Source organism: Eptesicus fuscus, chromosome 2 (assembly GCF_027574615.1).
Source record: "Eptesicus fuscus isolate TK198812 chromosome 2, DD_ASM_mEF_20220401, whole genome shotgun sequence".
In the NCBI taxonomy this organism is placed as follows: Eukaryota; Metazoa; Chordata; class Mammalia; order Chiroptera; family Vespertilionidae; genus Eptesicus; species Eptesicus fuscus.
Window position 1 is genome coordinate 115,915,335 of NC_072474.1, and position 11,355 is coordinate 115,926,689.

The 11,355-nt window shown below is 67.5% G+C and overlaps 1 protein-coding gene and 1 long non-coding RNA gene across 2 annotated transcripts; both read left to right on the forward strand.

The window, feature by feature from the left end:
* Nucleotides 1-1,163: 1,163 nt before the first annotated feature.
* On the forward strand, nucleotides 1,164-7,337 carry LRPAP1 (LDL receptor related protein associated protein 1). The gene is made up of 8 exons (XM_008150896.3): nucleotides 1,164-1,420; nucleotides 2,882-3,026; nucleotides 4,089-4,213; nucleotides 4,372-4,492; nucleotides 4,788-4,946; nucleotides 5,364-5,446; nucleotides 5,766-5,942; nucleotides 6,162-7,337. Exons 1-8 carry the CDS (start codon nucleotides 1,205-1,207, stop codon nucleotides 6,222-6,224), a joined length of 1,089 nt encoding a protein of 362 aa, XP_008149118.1. The 5' UTR covers nucleotides 1,164-1,204; the 3' UTR covers nucleotides 6,225-7,337.
* Nucleotides 7,338-7,543: 206 nt separating this feature from the next.
* Nucleotides 7,544-9,012, forward strand: LOC129147207 (uncharacterized). The gene is made up of 2 exons (XR_008554549.1): nucleotides 7,544-8,475; nucleotides 8,587-9,012. It is a non-coding gene; the product is annotated as an uncharacterized LOC129147207 (long non-coding RNA).
* The last annotated feature ends 2,343 nt before the right edge of the window (nucleotides 9,013-11,355 follow it).

Genomic DNA, 11,355 nt, shown 5'->3' on the forward strand with positions numbered 1-11,355 from the left:
TGACCGGGCCGCGGGGGAAGGTGTGAGGAAACAACGCTGTATTCACAGACGGCTGTGTGCGCACCAGGCTCTGGAGAGTCTAGAGCAGGCGTCCTCGAACTACGGTCCGCGGGCCACAGGCGGGTGTTTTTGCCGTTTTGTTTTTTTACTTCAAAATAAGATATGTGCAGTGTGAATAGGAATTTGCTCATAGTTTTTTTAAACTATAGTCCGGCCCTCCGACGGTCTGAGGGACAGTGAACTGGCCCCGTTTAAAAAGTGTGAGGACCCCTGGTCTGGAGAAACGATGGTCATGAACAGGGAGTTGAGCAAAGTTGTTGGGTTCAAACTCTATGTGCAAGATTGCACTTTCATCCCATAGGTCAGCAACTATGGTGGAAAAGTAAGTTTCATGATAGACATTATTACAGCATCCCAGGTCCAGGGGTGGTGCGCAGGGCACCTCCAGGAAAGGCAGAGAACGGGTCAGAGGCGCAGAGAGGCCTCAGCGAATGCAGACCATGCCGGGGGCTAGAAAACTATAGATTCTCCTGGGTGTGTTGACTCCTCCCAACTTGATTTATAGGATCAAAGAAACTTCTACCCAAATCCCTATCCAGTGTTCCTGGAAGGAAAATGCTGAATTCAAGATGCAAAGTCAATCCCACACACACGGCCGGCCTGGCTCCGGGTGCGTCGGAGGCTAAAACCCACCACGGCTGCCCGTGCAGTTTCACCGTGAAACCCCGTGATCAAAGGGGAGGGAGGGCGTGCCCTACCGGACGTGGGGCACCGAGTGACAAGGAACATTCCAAAGCAGATGTCACGGGAGCCGTCTCCGCACAGGAAGGCACGGTCCGACTTCTACGGAGTAGAGAGGAAAGGGGCCTGCGGTCACCCGGTTCCCGGGGTCTGGGTGGCCGGGTCTTCTCTCTACCAATCCCCCTCCCCTCGCCCCCCTGCTCCCCTACCGGCCGAAACCTCCATTAAGGAAGCCCTAGCGCATTCGGCAGCAGTCTGGGCGCCCGGCATCACGAGGCCGCGGCGTGGTTGCCTGGGAAACGCTCACGTGCCGCCGCAGGGCTTCCTGGGCCTTGTAGTTCGCCGGCGGCCTCGCCTGGGCTGGTCGCGCGGGAAGGACTACAACTCCCAGGAGGCGGCGCGGCAGGGCGGGGCCTGGCGGGACCGCTAGGAAGAGGCACTGGGTCTCCCGGACCAGAGGAAGATGGCGTCGCGGGGGGACGGACCCGGGCTGCGCGGGCTCCTGGCGCCGCCGCTGCTGCTGCTGTTGCTGCCTCCGCTGCTCGCGCCCTGGCCGGCGGCGGGCCACGGCGGCAAGTACTCGCGGGAGAAGAACGAGCCCGAGCGGCCCTCGCAGCGCGAGCCCGCGGCGGAGTTCCGCATGGAGAAGCTGAACCAGCTGTGGGACAAGGCCCAGCGGGTGAGCGGCGGCGGGGGCGCACCTGCCGTGGTGGGTGCGGGCCTCCCCGGGTCCGCGACCGGCGGGGGCGCACCTGCCGTGGTGGGTGCGGGCCTCCGGAGCTGCGCGTGTTGCTTCATCCCGTCCGGCGCTGCGATCTCGACTCTGCGGCGCGCTCTCCAGTTCCTCTCTGGTCCAGTGCCCGGGGAGGGGGGGGCTCGGGTGGCCTCGGGGTGTTGCGAGACCCGTGAGCCGTGGGCAGGGCGGCCTGGGCGCCCGCGGTGTGGGTGGGGCTGAGGGAAGCCCTCCGGGGTGCCCGGCCGGTGCCGCCCTCCGGCTCGGGGCCGCCGTGCGCTCTGGTGCTGCAGAGCGAGCGCTCAGGGACAAGGTCGGGGAGCCCCACGTTCTTGCAGGGGCGCTTGTCCCCACTCGGTGGTTAAAGCTGCTGAAGCGCTTGGCCTCCGGGCGCGAGGGCGATGGTGTGAACGCCCCGCGTCCCGTGCGCCGCGCCGCCTGTGGCCTCTCCCTTCCCTGGGGGCGCCACCTCCCGCTGCTCCAGGAGGGGCTCTGGAAGGTCCCCGAGGGCGGGAGGGGGCTGGCCTGCTCTGTCCCTGGGGCTCCTTCCCTGAGCCGCCATCGAGAAAGGGGAGGGTGCTGGAGGCCTCCAGGGGCCAGCGCAGCGGTGACCTCGCGCTGCCGGCCTCCTTGCGCTGTGCTCTGCGCACCATCGCTCCGCCAGAGACCATAGCTGCGGGGAAACATCGGTGTGTGAGCCACGCATTGATTGGCTGCCTCCTGCATGCGCCCATGCGCCCCAACCAGGGCCGGGTCCAGCCTGCACCAGAATCCATCCCGGACCTTCCGCCTGCGGGCCAGACCAGCTAGGGCCCAGTAGTTTCTTTTCATCTGCCGGGATGTGGCTGACAGGCAGAAGGCGCAGTTAGGGACACATCCGGGTGAGTTGGAAATGGAGGGGTCCCTGTGCGGCCATCACCACCACCAGACATCCGCTGGCTTCTGCCCAGTGCTCCGTCCGCGTGTGGGTTGCCTCCCGGCGTTGATGGTTTCCTCTGCTGCTTAACCTTGGGCCTTCTGCTTTGCCTTTGGCTTCTCTTAACCAGCTCTTTTCCCAGGAAGCATTGACATTGGACTGGAACTTACAGCGATCCTAAAGATCCAGGGGGTGGGGGCGGGTGGGCATCCTGTGCCCGCAGGCTCAGGCCCCTGGTGGCAGGTGGCTCCCTGGGGACCTGGGGTGGCGACCATGCCGAGCTGTAGGGTTCAGACGAAGCCGGTAGTCTGCGCCCAGGGCGCAGGGCCCTTCGAAGTCCTGCGGGAGCGGGTGCGGGGTTTGAAGGGCTGGGACCGGACTCTCCTGCTGGCCTTCCAGTGTCTGGGTCAGCCTTTCTCCGGGCCGTGTCTCCGGGGCCGTGTCGTCGGCCGTCAAGCAGCGGTGTCAGGTGTCCCCTGTCCCGCCCGCAGCTGCAGCTCTCCCCCGTGGACCTGTCCGAGCTCCACGCCGACCTGAAGATCCAGGAGAGGGATGAGTTCGCCTGGAAGAAGCTGAAGGCCGAAGGCTTGGATGAGGACGGGGAGAAGGAAGCGAAGCTTATCCGCAACCTCAACGGTACCTCCTTCCTCCTGACCCGAGGGGCGGGCACCTGGCTGCACTTCCACTCGGCTTGTGGGCGGGAGCGGGCCTGCGGGCCGGGCCGCGGGCAGCTTTTCCAGTTCCCAGGTATTCGTTGCACCGATGACATACGGGTCTCGGTGACACGGCCTGAGGAGCTGACCCACCGGCCAGGGCCCCACCGGGTGGCTCAGTGGGGGCCCTTCTGCAGCTTAGGGAGAGGGCTGGGCGGTCTGACATCAGGACCCCTTCCTCCCCCCCCCCCCCCCCCCCCCAGCTCACATCGAGCCCCGGGGGTCTGGCTTCCAGGTGGAGGGAGTTCCGGGCACAGGCTGCCTGTACCTCTAGACAGACGGGAGGCCGAGCCGAGGGCAGGCAGGGGCGAGGCGCTGATGCGGAGGGCATGGGCCGAGGTGCCCCTCGCCGACTGGTTGTGTCCACAGGAAGGGCTGGGGTCGGCGGAGAGACTGAAAGGGCGAGGGAAGCCCACGCCAGTTTCTAGGGAAGGAGGTGGGTGGGTGGGGAAGGGCCGAAGGGCAGGGAGGGGCCCGAGTCCCAGGCCAGACCAGGGGCTTGTCCCAAAGCCCTGCCCCCCGTGGCGCTGGGAGCCGGGCTGCTGGCAGCCCCCAGAAGCAGCCCCGCTGTGGGAAGTAGCGGCGCTGCTGCTGCTGGAGCCGCTGACACCGGCGTTTCTCCTGTGGAAACCTCTCCCTCCAAACAAAGGGGGTCCCGGGTAGGGATCCCCTCCGGCCACCCTGCGTCCGGGCACATCTCTCCGCATCCCCAGAAATGGGCTGCGGGTGTGGGCTGTGGAAACCGCCACGCCGGTAATGACCCCTGTCCCGTGGGACCTGCTCCCAGTGGGAGCTACGAGGCGAGGCGGCCAGCGCTGGCGGGAGGGGTCAGGTTTGTCTTAGTTCTGCTGGGCCCCGGTGGTCGCCGGAAACCAGGCGGAGGAGGAACCTGGGAAAGGGGGGGCGGCCTGCCAGCTGGCAGGAGAGCTGCTGACCGGCCCCACGGACCCAGGGCCGGCGTGACTGGCGCCCACTGCCCTCCTAGTCATCCTGGCCAAGTACCGGCTGGACGGCCGGAAGGACGCCCGGGCCCTCCGCAGCAACTCGCTCGCCGAGGGCCCCGAGCAGGACAGCCTGGAGGACCCCCGGCTGGAGAAGCTGTGGCACAAGGTACCGGGCGCGCCCTCGCGTCCTGCTGTTTCTCTGGGAGGGGGGTGGTGGCTCTGTAGGACCTCGTTATCTACCTGTCACCCATGGTCCTGGGTGGGGGGCACCTGAGGTGTGGACGGGGAGCCGCCCTGGGCGGTGTTCACGCAGGCTCCCCCCAGGCGAAGACCTCCGGGAAGTTCTCCAGGGACGAGCTGGACAAGCTGTGGCGGGAGTTCCAGCACCATCGGGAGAAGGTGCGCGAGTACAACGTCCTGCTGGAGACGCTGAGCAGGACCGAAGGTGTGTGCAGCCCGCCGCCACCACCGCCGCCCCCCCCCGCCCCCCGCCCCCCGCCCCGGGCGCCCCTCTCCCCAGTGACAGCCCTGCTCGCTGCGGGGGGAGCTGCGGGAGGCCGTCAGGGTGCCTTTGGCAGGTGCGGGGACGGGTCGATGGAGCACCTGGTGACCTGGTCTCCGCCGGCCTCTCCCACAAACACCGTTTGGCTGCTGTGGCCTCTGGTGGCATCGTTGTGTGGTCGGTGGCTCCCCCCCCCCCCAGGCCCCGGGGCTCACCGGGCACCCGCTTCGTCTCCCAGAGATCCAGGAGAACGCCATCAGCCCCTCGGACATGCGCCGCCCGCAGGAGGAGGTGCTGCAGAGCCGGCATGCGGATCTCAAGGACCGGCTGCGGCGCATCAGCCAGGGCTACGACCGGCTGCGGAGAGTCAGCCACCAGGGCTACGGCGCCGAGGCCGGTGAGCTCGGGCGGGGCGGGGCGGGGCGGGGCCCACGGGCAGGCCCTCCTTCGCAAGTTCTCTGAGAGGTACACGCCATCCCCTTCACATCCATGGTCCCTTGGCCCGTGTATCGGTCGGGACAGCTGGTTACGCCGCAGTAACAAGCAGCTCCACACGCGGTGGCTCGTTCATACCCACACTTCCTTCCGGAGCCCACTGCTCACACCGGGACCGCGCAGGGGCCTGGCAGGAAGTGGCCACGGGTGCTCACGGCGCTTCCCAAGGGTGCACACACGTGCGCGCACGCACTCACGCTCACGGGCCCCTGTGCATCACACACATGCCCACACCTGCACGCTCACACCCTGTGCTGGCGCACACGCAGCCGGGGCCACGCCGCCGTGCGGGTCTCTGAGGTGGCCCTGCTCTCCACAGAGTTCGAGGAGCCGCGGGTGATCGACCTGTGGGACCTGGCCCGGTCCGCCAACTTCTCGGAGAAGGAGCTGGAGGCCTTTCGGGTGAGCAGGGCACGGGGCTGCCTGTCCTGTCGTCTCCCGGCGGCTGGGCAGGGGCTGCGGCCTCTTTATCCCTGACTGCAGCCGTGGCCCCTCCCAGGGCCTGCTCCTGCCCGTCCCCCTCTGTCCCCCTCCATCCCCAACCGCCCCCCTCCGTCCCCCTCCGCCCTCCTCTATACCTGCCTGTCCCCTTTCATCCACCTCCGCCCCCCGCCGACCCCCTCCGCCTCCAGTGCAGCGGCCTCCCCGTGTGCGCGGGCTGCAGGGGGCCGCGGCTGCCAGGAGGTGGGGAGGTGGGGAGTCAGTGACTGGGCCGTTGCAGGAGGAGCTGAAGCACTTTGAAGTGAAGATTGAGAAGCACAACCACTACCAGAAGCAGCTGGAGATTTCGCACCAGAAGCTGCGGCACGTGGAGCGGTTTGGTGACCACGAGCACGTGAGCCGGAACAAGGAGCGCTACGCCATGCTGGAGGAGAAGACCAAGGAGCTGGGCTACAAGGCGGGTGCCGCCCCGGGCCTCGGCTTCCTTTAGGGGGGGACCCGGCAGGCGGTGGGGCAAGGCTTCCCAGCTCCCCCGCCCACTCCAGGCCTGCGAGGCTGGGACCTGGCAGGGGCTGGGGGCGGGGCTAATGCTCTGGCCCCTCTGGGTGGAGCCGGGGAGGGGGGTGGCAGTGGGCTCAGCCTGTCCCCGGCCCGGCTCACCTGCCGCGCTCTGTAGGTGAAGAAGCACCTGCAGGACCTGTCGGGCCGCATCTCCCGGGCGCGCCACAACGAGCTCTGAGGACCGGGGTGGCGTCTGCGTGAGCGGGACCTGGGACCGCGTGGCCGTGCCCAGCAGGGCGGTGGCCTCAGACGCCGCTGCCCCGCACCGAGCGCTGATTCGCCTGCAGCGTCACACCGCGGGACCCCCAACCCTGCCGCGGGAACCCGGCTGGAAGCCCCGTGCGGAGATTGTATTTAATTCGTCCGTGACTGCCACTCGCTCCCTGTCTCACTGTGTCTGCCGCTCGGCCTCGGCCCACGGTGGCTCCGGGCACTGCCAGCTGGAAGTCCCCTCCCCTCCCCACCCCCACGCCCCGTCTTCCCTGATGCATGAGAGGAGGGAGGGGCGGCTTGGGGGTGATTCTCAGCCCTGTGGGCACCCCGCGGGGAGGAGCCTCGGGTGGTCTAAGGGGCACCTCCCCAGGTTGGCACCTGGAAGAAGCTCGGCCATCAGACACTCATCCCTTGTTGGAAGGAACCCCGGGCAGCGTGCTAGTGTTAGTGGGGTTGGGGTGCCGGGAGGGGCCCCGCAGCCACTGGGTCCCCGGCAGGGCAGCCTTCCTGCTGGGCTCCACGGCATGTCTGCACTGGCCACTGCCAGGCCTCGGGCAGGGCTGGGGCTGCCCGCTGAGGTCAGGGCCAGGGGCCCAGAGCCGTGCCCTGTGCCTGGCCAGTAAGAGGCCTGGGACGAGTCTGGGCCCGGGACATGGAGGTGAGCAGAGGGGTCATGGGACTCAGTTTACCTGAGTTGTTGACAGCCTGGCCTTCAGATCGTGTGGGTGGTGGTTCCTGCTCCCGGAGGAGATGGCTGAGGTGGGGGGGAGGGGCCGTCACGGGGCGTGCACAGACCGCCTCCAGTGTGCTGTCCAGGGAGTGGGGCCCACCCCAGGACCCCCCACGCTCCTATAGCTAGCCACTTGGCTTGTGACCCCCACGCTCAGCTACCAAGCCCAGCCCCCCCCAGCGTGTGGGATCTGGGTGGGCCCTGGGGGGTGGTTGGGTCCGAGGGGGGAGCCCCACTCGGGGGAGTGCCTCTTCCTGCTGAACGAGGTGGTGGCTTTCCGGACACCAGGTCCGTCTGCTCCTCGTCTTGGACTTCCCACCCCCGGGACAAATAAAGGCTTAAGCCACCCGTGTGCGGGTTTCTGTTCAGGGACCCCGACAGACACGCCAGGCGACTTCCCCGTTTGAGTTTCACAGGTGTGTGTGTGTGTCTCGGCCTCCGTGCCTTCGGTGAGGCCGGCCCTGTGTGTGTGTGTGTGTATGTGTGTGTCTCGGCCTCCGTGCCTTCGGTGAGGCCGGCCCTGTGTGCGTGTGCGCGCTTGTGTGTGTGTGTGTGTGTGTATGTGTGTGTCTCGGCCTCCGTGCCTTCGGTGAGGCCGGCCCCGTCTCCAGAAGTGCCCCGTGTCCAGTGTCCCGTCCCGGCTGCCACTGGCGGTCCCGCGCTCGCTGTGGGAGGGTGTGTGCGTGGTTCTGGACAGTGACGGGTGGGCGTGAGCCTCTGGCGGGGCACGGCTGCCCGGGCTCCCGGAGGCAGTGAGGCTGGGTGCCGGCCGGCGGCCTCGGGCTTGGGTGGCGTTTGTTCCTCTGGTCGGTCTGAGGGCACCGGAGGAAGTCACAGTCCTGGTTCCCATGATGAGTGACGTGGGCGCCCACGTGGCCGCCACGGCGCAGGCAACAGCCCCACTGGAGGCACTCCCTTCCCTTTAATCCTCACCCGAGGACGTTGGGGGGGGAGAAACGTCCCGCATGCACCCCGACCAGGGTATATGCCCTTGACCGGAATCGAGCCCACAACCCTTAGCTTCGCAGGCCAACGCTCTAACCACTGACCAAACCGGCCAGGGCGGCCACTGGCTCCTGTCACCGTAGTTGCTGTTGCCCGTCCCTGCGTTTCACGTGAACAGAGCCCGTCGGCGTGGTTTCCCCTCTGTCCCAGCCCCATCTGTTAGGGAGCCGCTCCCTGCAGCCGGGTGGATCTGAGGGAGGCGCGAGGTCCTGCCGCTGGGTGCACAGCCTGATCAGCCCTGGACGCGCGGAAGGAGTGCGCATCCGTCTTCCCAGGCCATGAAGGGACTTTTCCACACGCATCTTGGAATCTGCTTCTGAACTTGAACAGAAAAGCTGCTGGACTTCTGACAGGATGGCCTTGACCTCGGGCCGGGGGCGTGGCGTCCTAGCAACGCTGGCTCTGCACTGCTCGGTCCCTCTCCTCGGCTCGCCTGTCAGCATGGCCGCCCGCGTCTCCCGGATCCACTCCTGGGTACCAGGTACCTCACGCTTTGTGAACAGGTTTTTGGTTCATTTTTTGAATAGTTTCTGTCCCCTCAGTTCACATGTCAGTGGTCTGTCCACACTCATGTCTCCTGTCCACACGACAGCTCCCCCTCTGCCTGGCCCGCGGCCGTCCATCTTCCTCCAGGGGCTCGCGGATCCGCTGTGACGAGACCCCGAAGGTTGGTCTCTGGGAGTGAGTCACGGGGTGTTTGATGCCTGAGTGTAAAGGAAGTTGGCACGGGCCGCAGCGCCCGTTCCTGTGAGCGTCGGCCGTGCTGGCGCCTGCAGCTCCCTCTCCGCCGTCTGTCGTGTCTCCGTTGCAGTGAGTTGGCCTAAAGAAGGTGAAGTGTCCGGCTGCAGGCGCGGCGTGGCTGGCGTGGCCTCGCTCCTGAGTGGGGGCTGGGGTCCGTGGGGCGCCCGCCAGGCTGGAATCTCCTTGTGCCAAGTCTGAAGAACTCAGCTTTTAAAAACGCACGGGACTGTTTAGATTTTCCAATTGTTTTTTAAAAAAATAAATGTTTGTCAAGGAATTTCCTCCGAGTTGTCAGACAGCTGTCCAGCGTCGGTCCTGCCTGGTCTCCCCGCTGCCGGCCGGCTCGAGTGGGATCTGCTCCCCGGAGGCTGCTGATGTGCTGTGGCCAGGACGTGCGCCCTCCCGCCAGGGACCGGCCCTGGAGCCTCAGCGCTGGCCCTGCCCACCTGCAGCGTCTGATGCCTCCACCTGCGAGGGGGCCAGGCCTCCTCCAGGGAACACCCAGCCCTTCCTCCCACCCCGGGGCTCAGGGCGGGCTGACTCCGCCTTGACTCCCCAGCTCAGAGGTCAGAGGTTGCTCAGAAGGTGGGGCTCGTGTCCTGCAGACCAAGACACCGAGGGAGGACAGATGGAGGGTCAGCGCTTGCGCTCCCCATGGCGGCTCCCGCAGGCGCGCTGTCTTTAGTGGGCTGGGGAGCCGGTGGGAGGGAGAGGGACTGATGGATGCAGGACGGACGGACGGACGGACAGGCTGGTAGGTGGACAGAGGGAGGATGGATGGGGGAGGATAGGAGGGAGGGAGGGAGGCCTGAGCGGCCGTTGGAGCCCCAGTGAGGTGGAACAGCCCATCTCATCTCCGAGACCAGGTGGGGCCCAGAGGACAGCCTGGTGCCCAGGCCTCGGGGGGTGGCAGGAAGCCCCCGCCAGCCTCCATCCCCCGTGGCCAGGGCAGCCCCCACCCCCACCCCCGCACAGTCACAAACATGCTCCCCAAAGCCACGGGCACCACTGGGAGGAAACCCCGAACCCCACCTGGACCCACCCGCTGGGGCTAAGCCCACCCTGAGCCCTTGGCCTGGCCGGTGGCTCAGTGGTTAGAGCGCTGGCCCTCAGACAAGGGTCGCAGGTTCTATTCTGGGCGAGGGCATGTACCTCCACTGTGGCTGGGTCCCGGGCACCGGTCGGGGCGCATGCAGGAGGCAACCAATCGATAGAAGACTGAACTGCAGGCCGCCCACCAGACAGCCCGGGAGAGGAAGCCCGGCCCTTCGGGAAGACCACGTGGGTTACTAAAGAGAGCGCTGGTGGCTTTAAATGTTTACACGACTGACTGCTGGTCCCGAGAAGCGGTCAGGGAACACTGACATCACTAACGACGTGGGCCAGCCTCCCAGGGCCGGCTCGGCCGCGGCTCCGCCCGAGCGCAGGGCAGCGATGCACAGGGTGCTGGGCTGGCAGGGGCCTGGGCGGGACGTGGGCCTCTCTCATCGCTCGGGCGGCCGCCACCTCGGAAGGGAGGGCAGGCGCATCCCAGGGCCATCGGCAGGCAGCCCTGGTCCGGGCACCGGCCATGCCCCCGCTGGGCCAGCAGGCCGTGAGCCACGGAACGCAGACCTTGGGGGTGGGCACCGGTGGCCGCCGGGCCCACTGTCGCCACTGCTCAGCCACGGGCCATCAGTCACTGGGGCGACGCCGCTCAGCGAGGGGCCCCTTCGTCCTGGGCTCCAGCTGGGCCAGCCGCTCCTCGCGGGCCTGTGCGTGCTGGGCCCCCGCCTGCCGGGCCGCCGCCGTGGCCACCAGGTCGATCTGCGCGTAGCCGGAGGTGCTGGCCCCTGGAAGAGGCCCCAGGTGAGCTGGCCCCGGGGCCGCGGAAGCCGCTCCTCCCTCAGCAGGGCCTGAGCGGGGAGGGGGTCCTGGGCAGGAGCCCAGCTCAGCAGGAGGAAGCACAGGACGGCTGAGGGCCCAGCGCCGGGTTAAGGCCCCACTCCCATGGGCCGTGGGGGGACCCACCTCGCACGCCCGCGCCCGCCTCCGGGAGCTCCAGGCCCAGGTAGTGCAGCTGCTTCGCCGCGGAGGAGGGGCTGGCAGGGACGTTCACGTAGGCGGGCGCCGGGCCTCCTGCAGGGACAGGGCTGTGAGTCCCGGGGCTGAGAGCTGAGGCGCCCCGAGTGCAGCAAAGACCTCCCACCGGCTTCTCACAGCCCCCACCTCACTCCTCCAGGGCCTGGACCAGCTTAGGGGTCCTGACCCCACCCACGTCCCTCCCTGACTGTCCCCTCCCCTTCACCCCAGGCTTCTGAGAGGGGTGCCCCACGCCCCAATGCCCACTGCAGCCCAGTGACCACACCCTCTGTCTTTGGCCCCCTGCGTGTCACCCACCCTCCACCCTAACCTCCAACCACCCCTCCTGGCCACTCCCTCCCCAGGTCCCTGCACCCCGCTCCTCCCACGCAGGACACCCCACTCGGTCCGGGCCCCTGGGCTGTCCTGGGTGACCGCCCACTCCAGGTCTCAGGGACCCCTCCCGAGCCCACATGTCCATCCACAGTGACACCTCCTCCAGGATGGCCTCAGGCACTTCACGGCCCCTCCAACATCAAAGACCTGCCCACGGGCTCTG

Coding starts and splice junctions, on each gene's coding strand:
- LRPAP1 (XM_008150896.3), top strand. CDS start 1,205: ATGGCGTCGCGGGGGGACGGACCCGGGCTGCGCGGGCTCCTGGCGCCG. Junction 5,447..5,765: donor AGGAGCTGGAGGCCTTTCGG/GTGAGCAGGGCA, acceptor GGGCCGTTGCAG/GAGGAGCTGAAGCACTTTGA. Junction 5,943..6,161: donor CCAAGGAGCTGGGCTACAAG/GCGGGTGCCGCC, acceptor CGCGCTCTGTAG/GTGAAGAAGCACCTGCAGGA.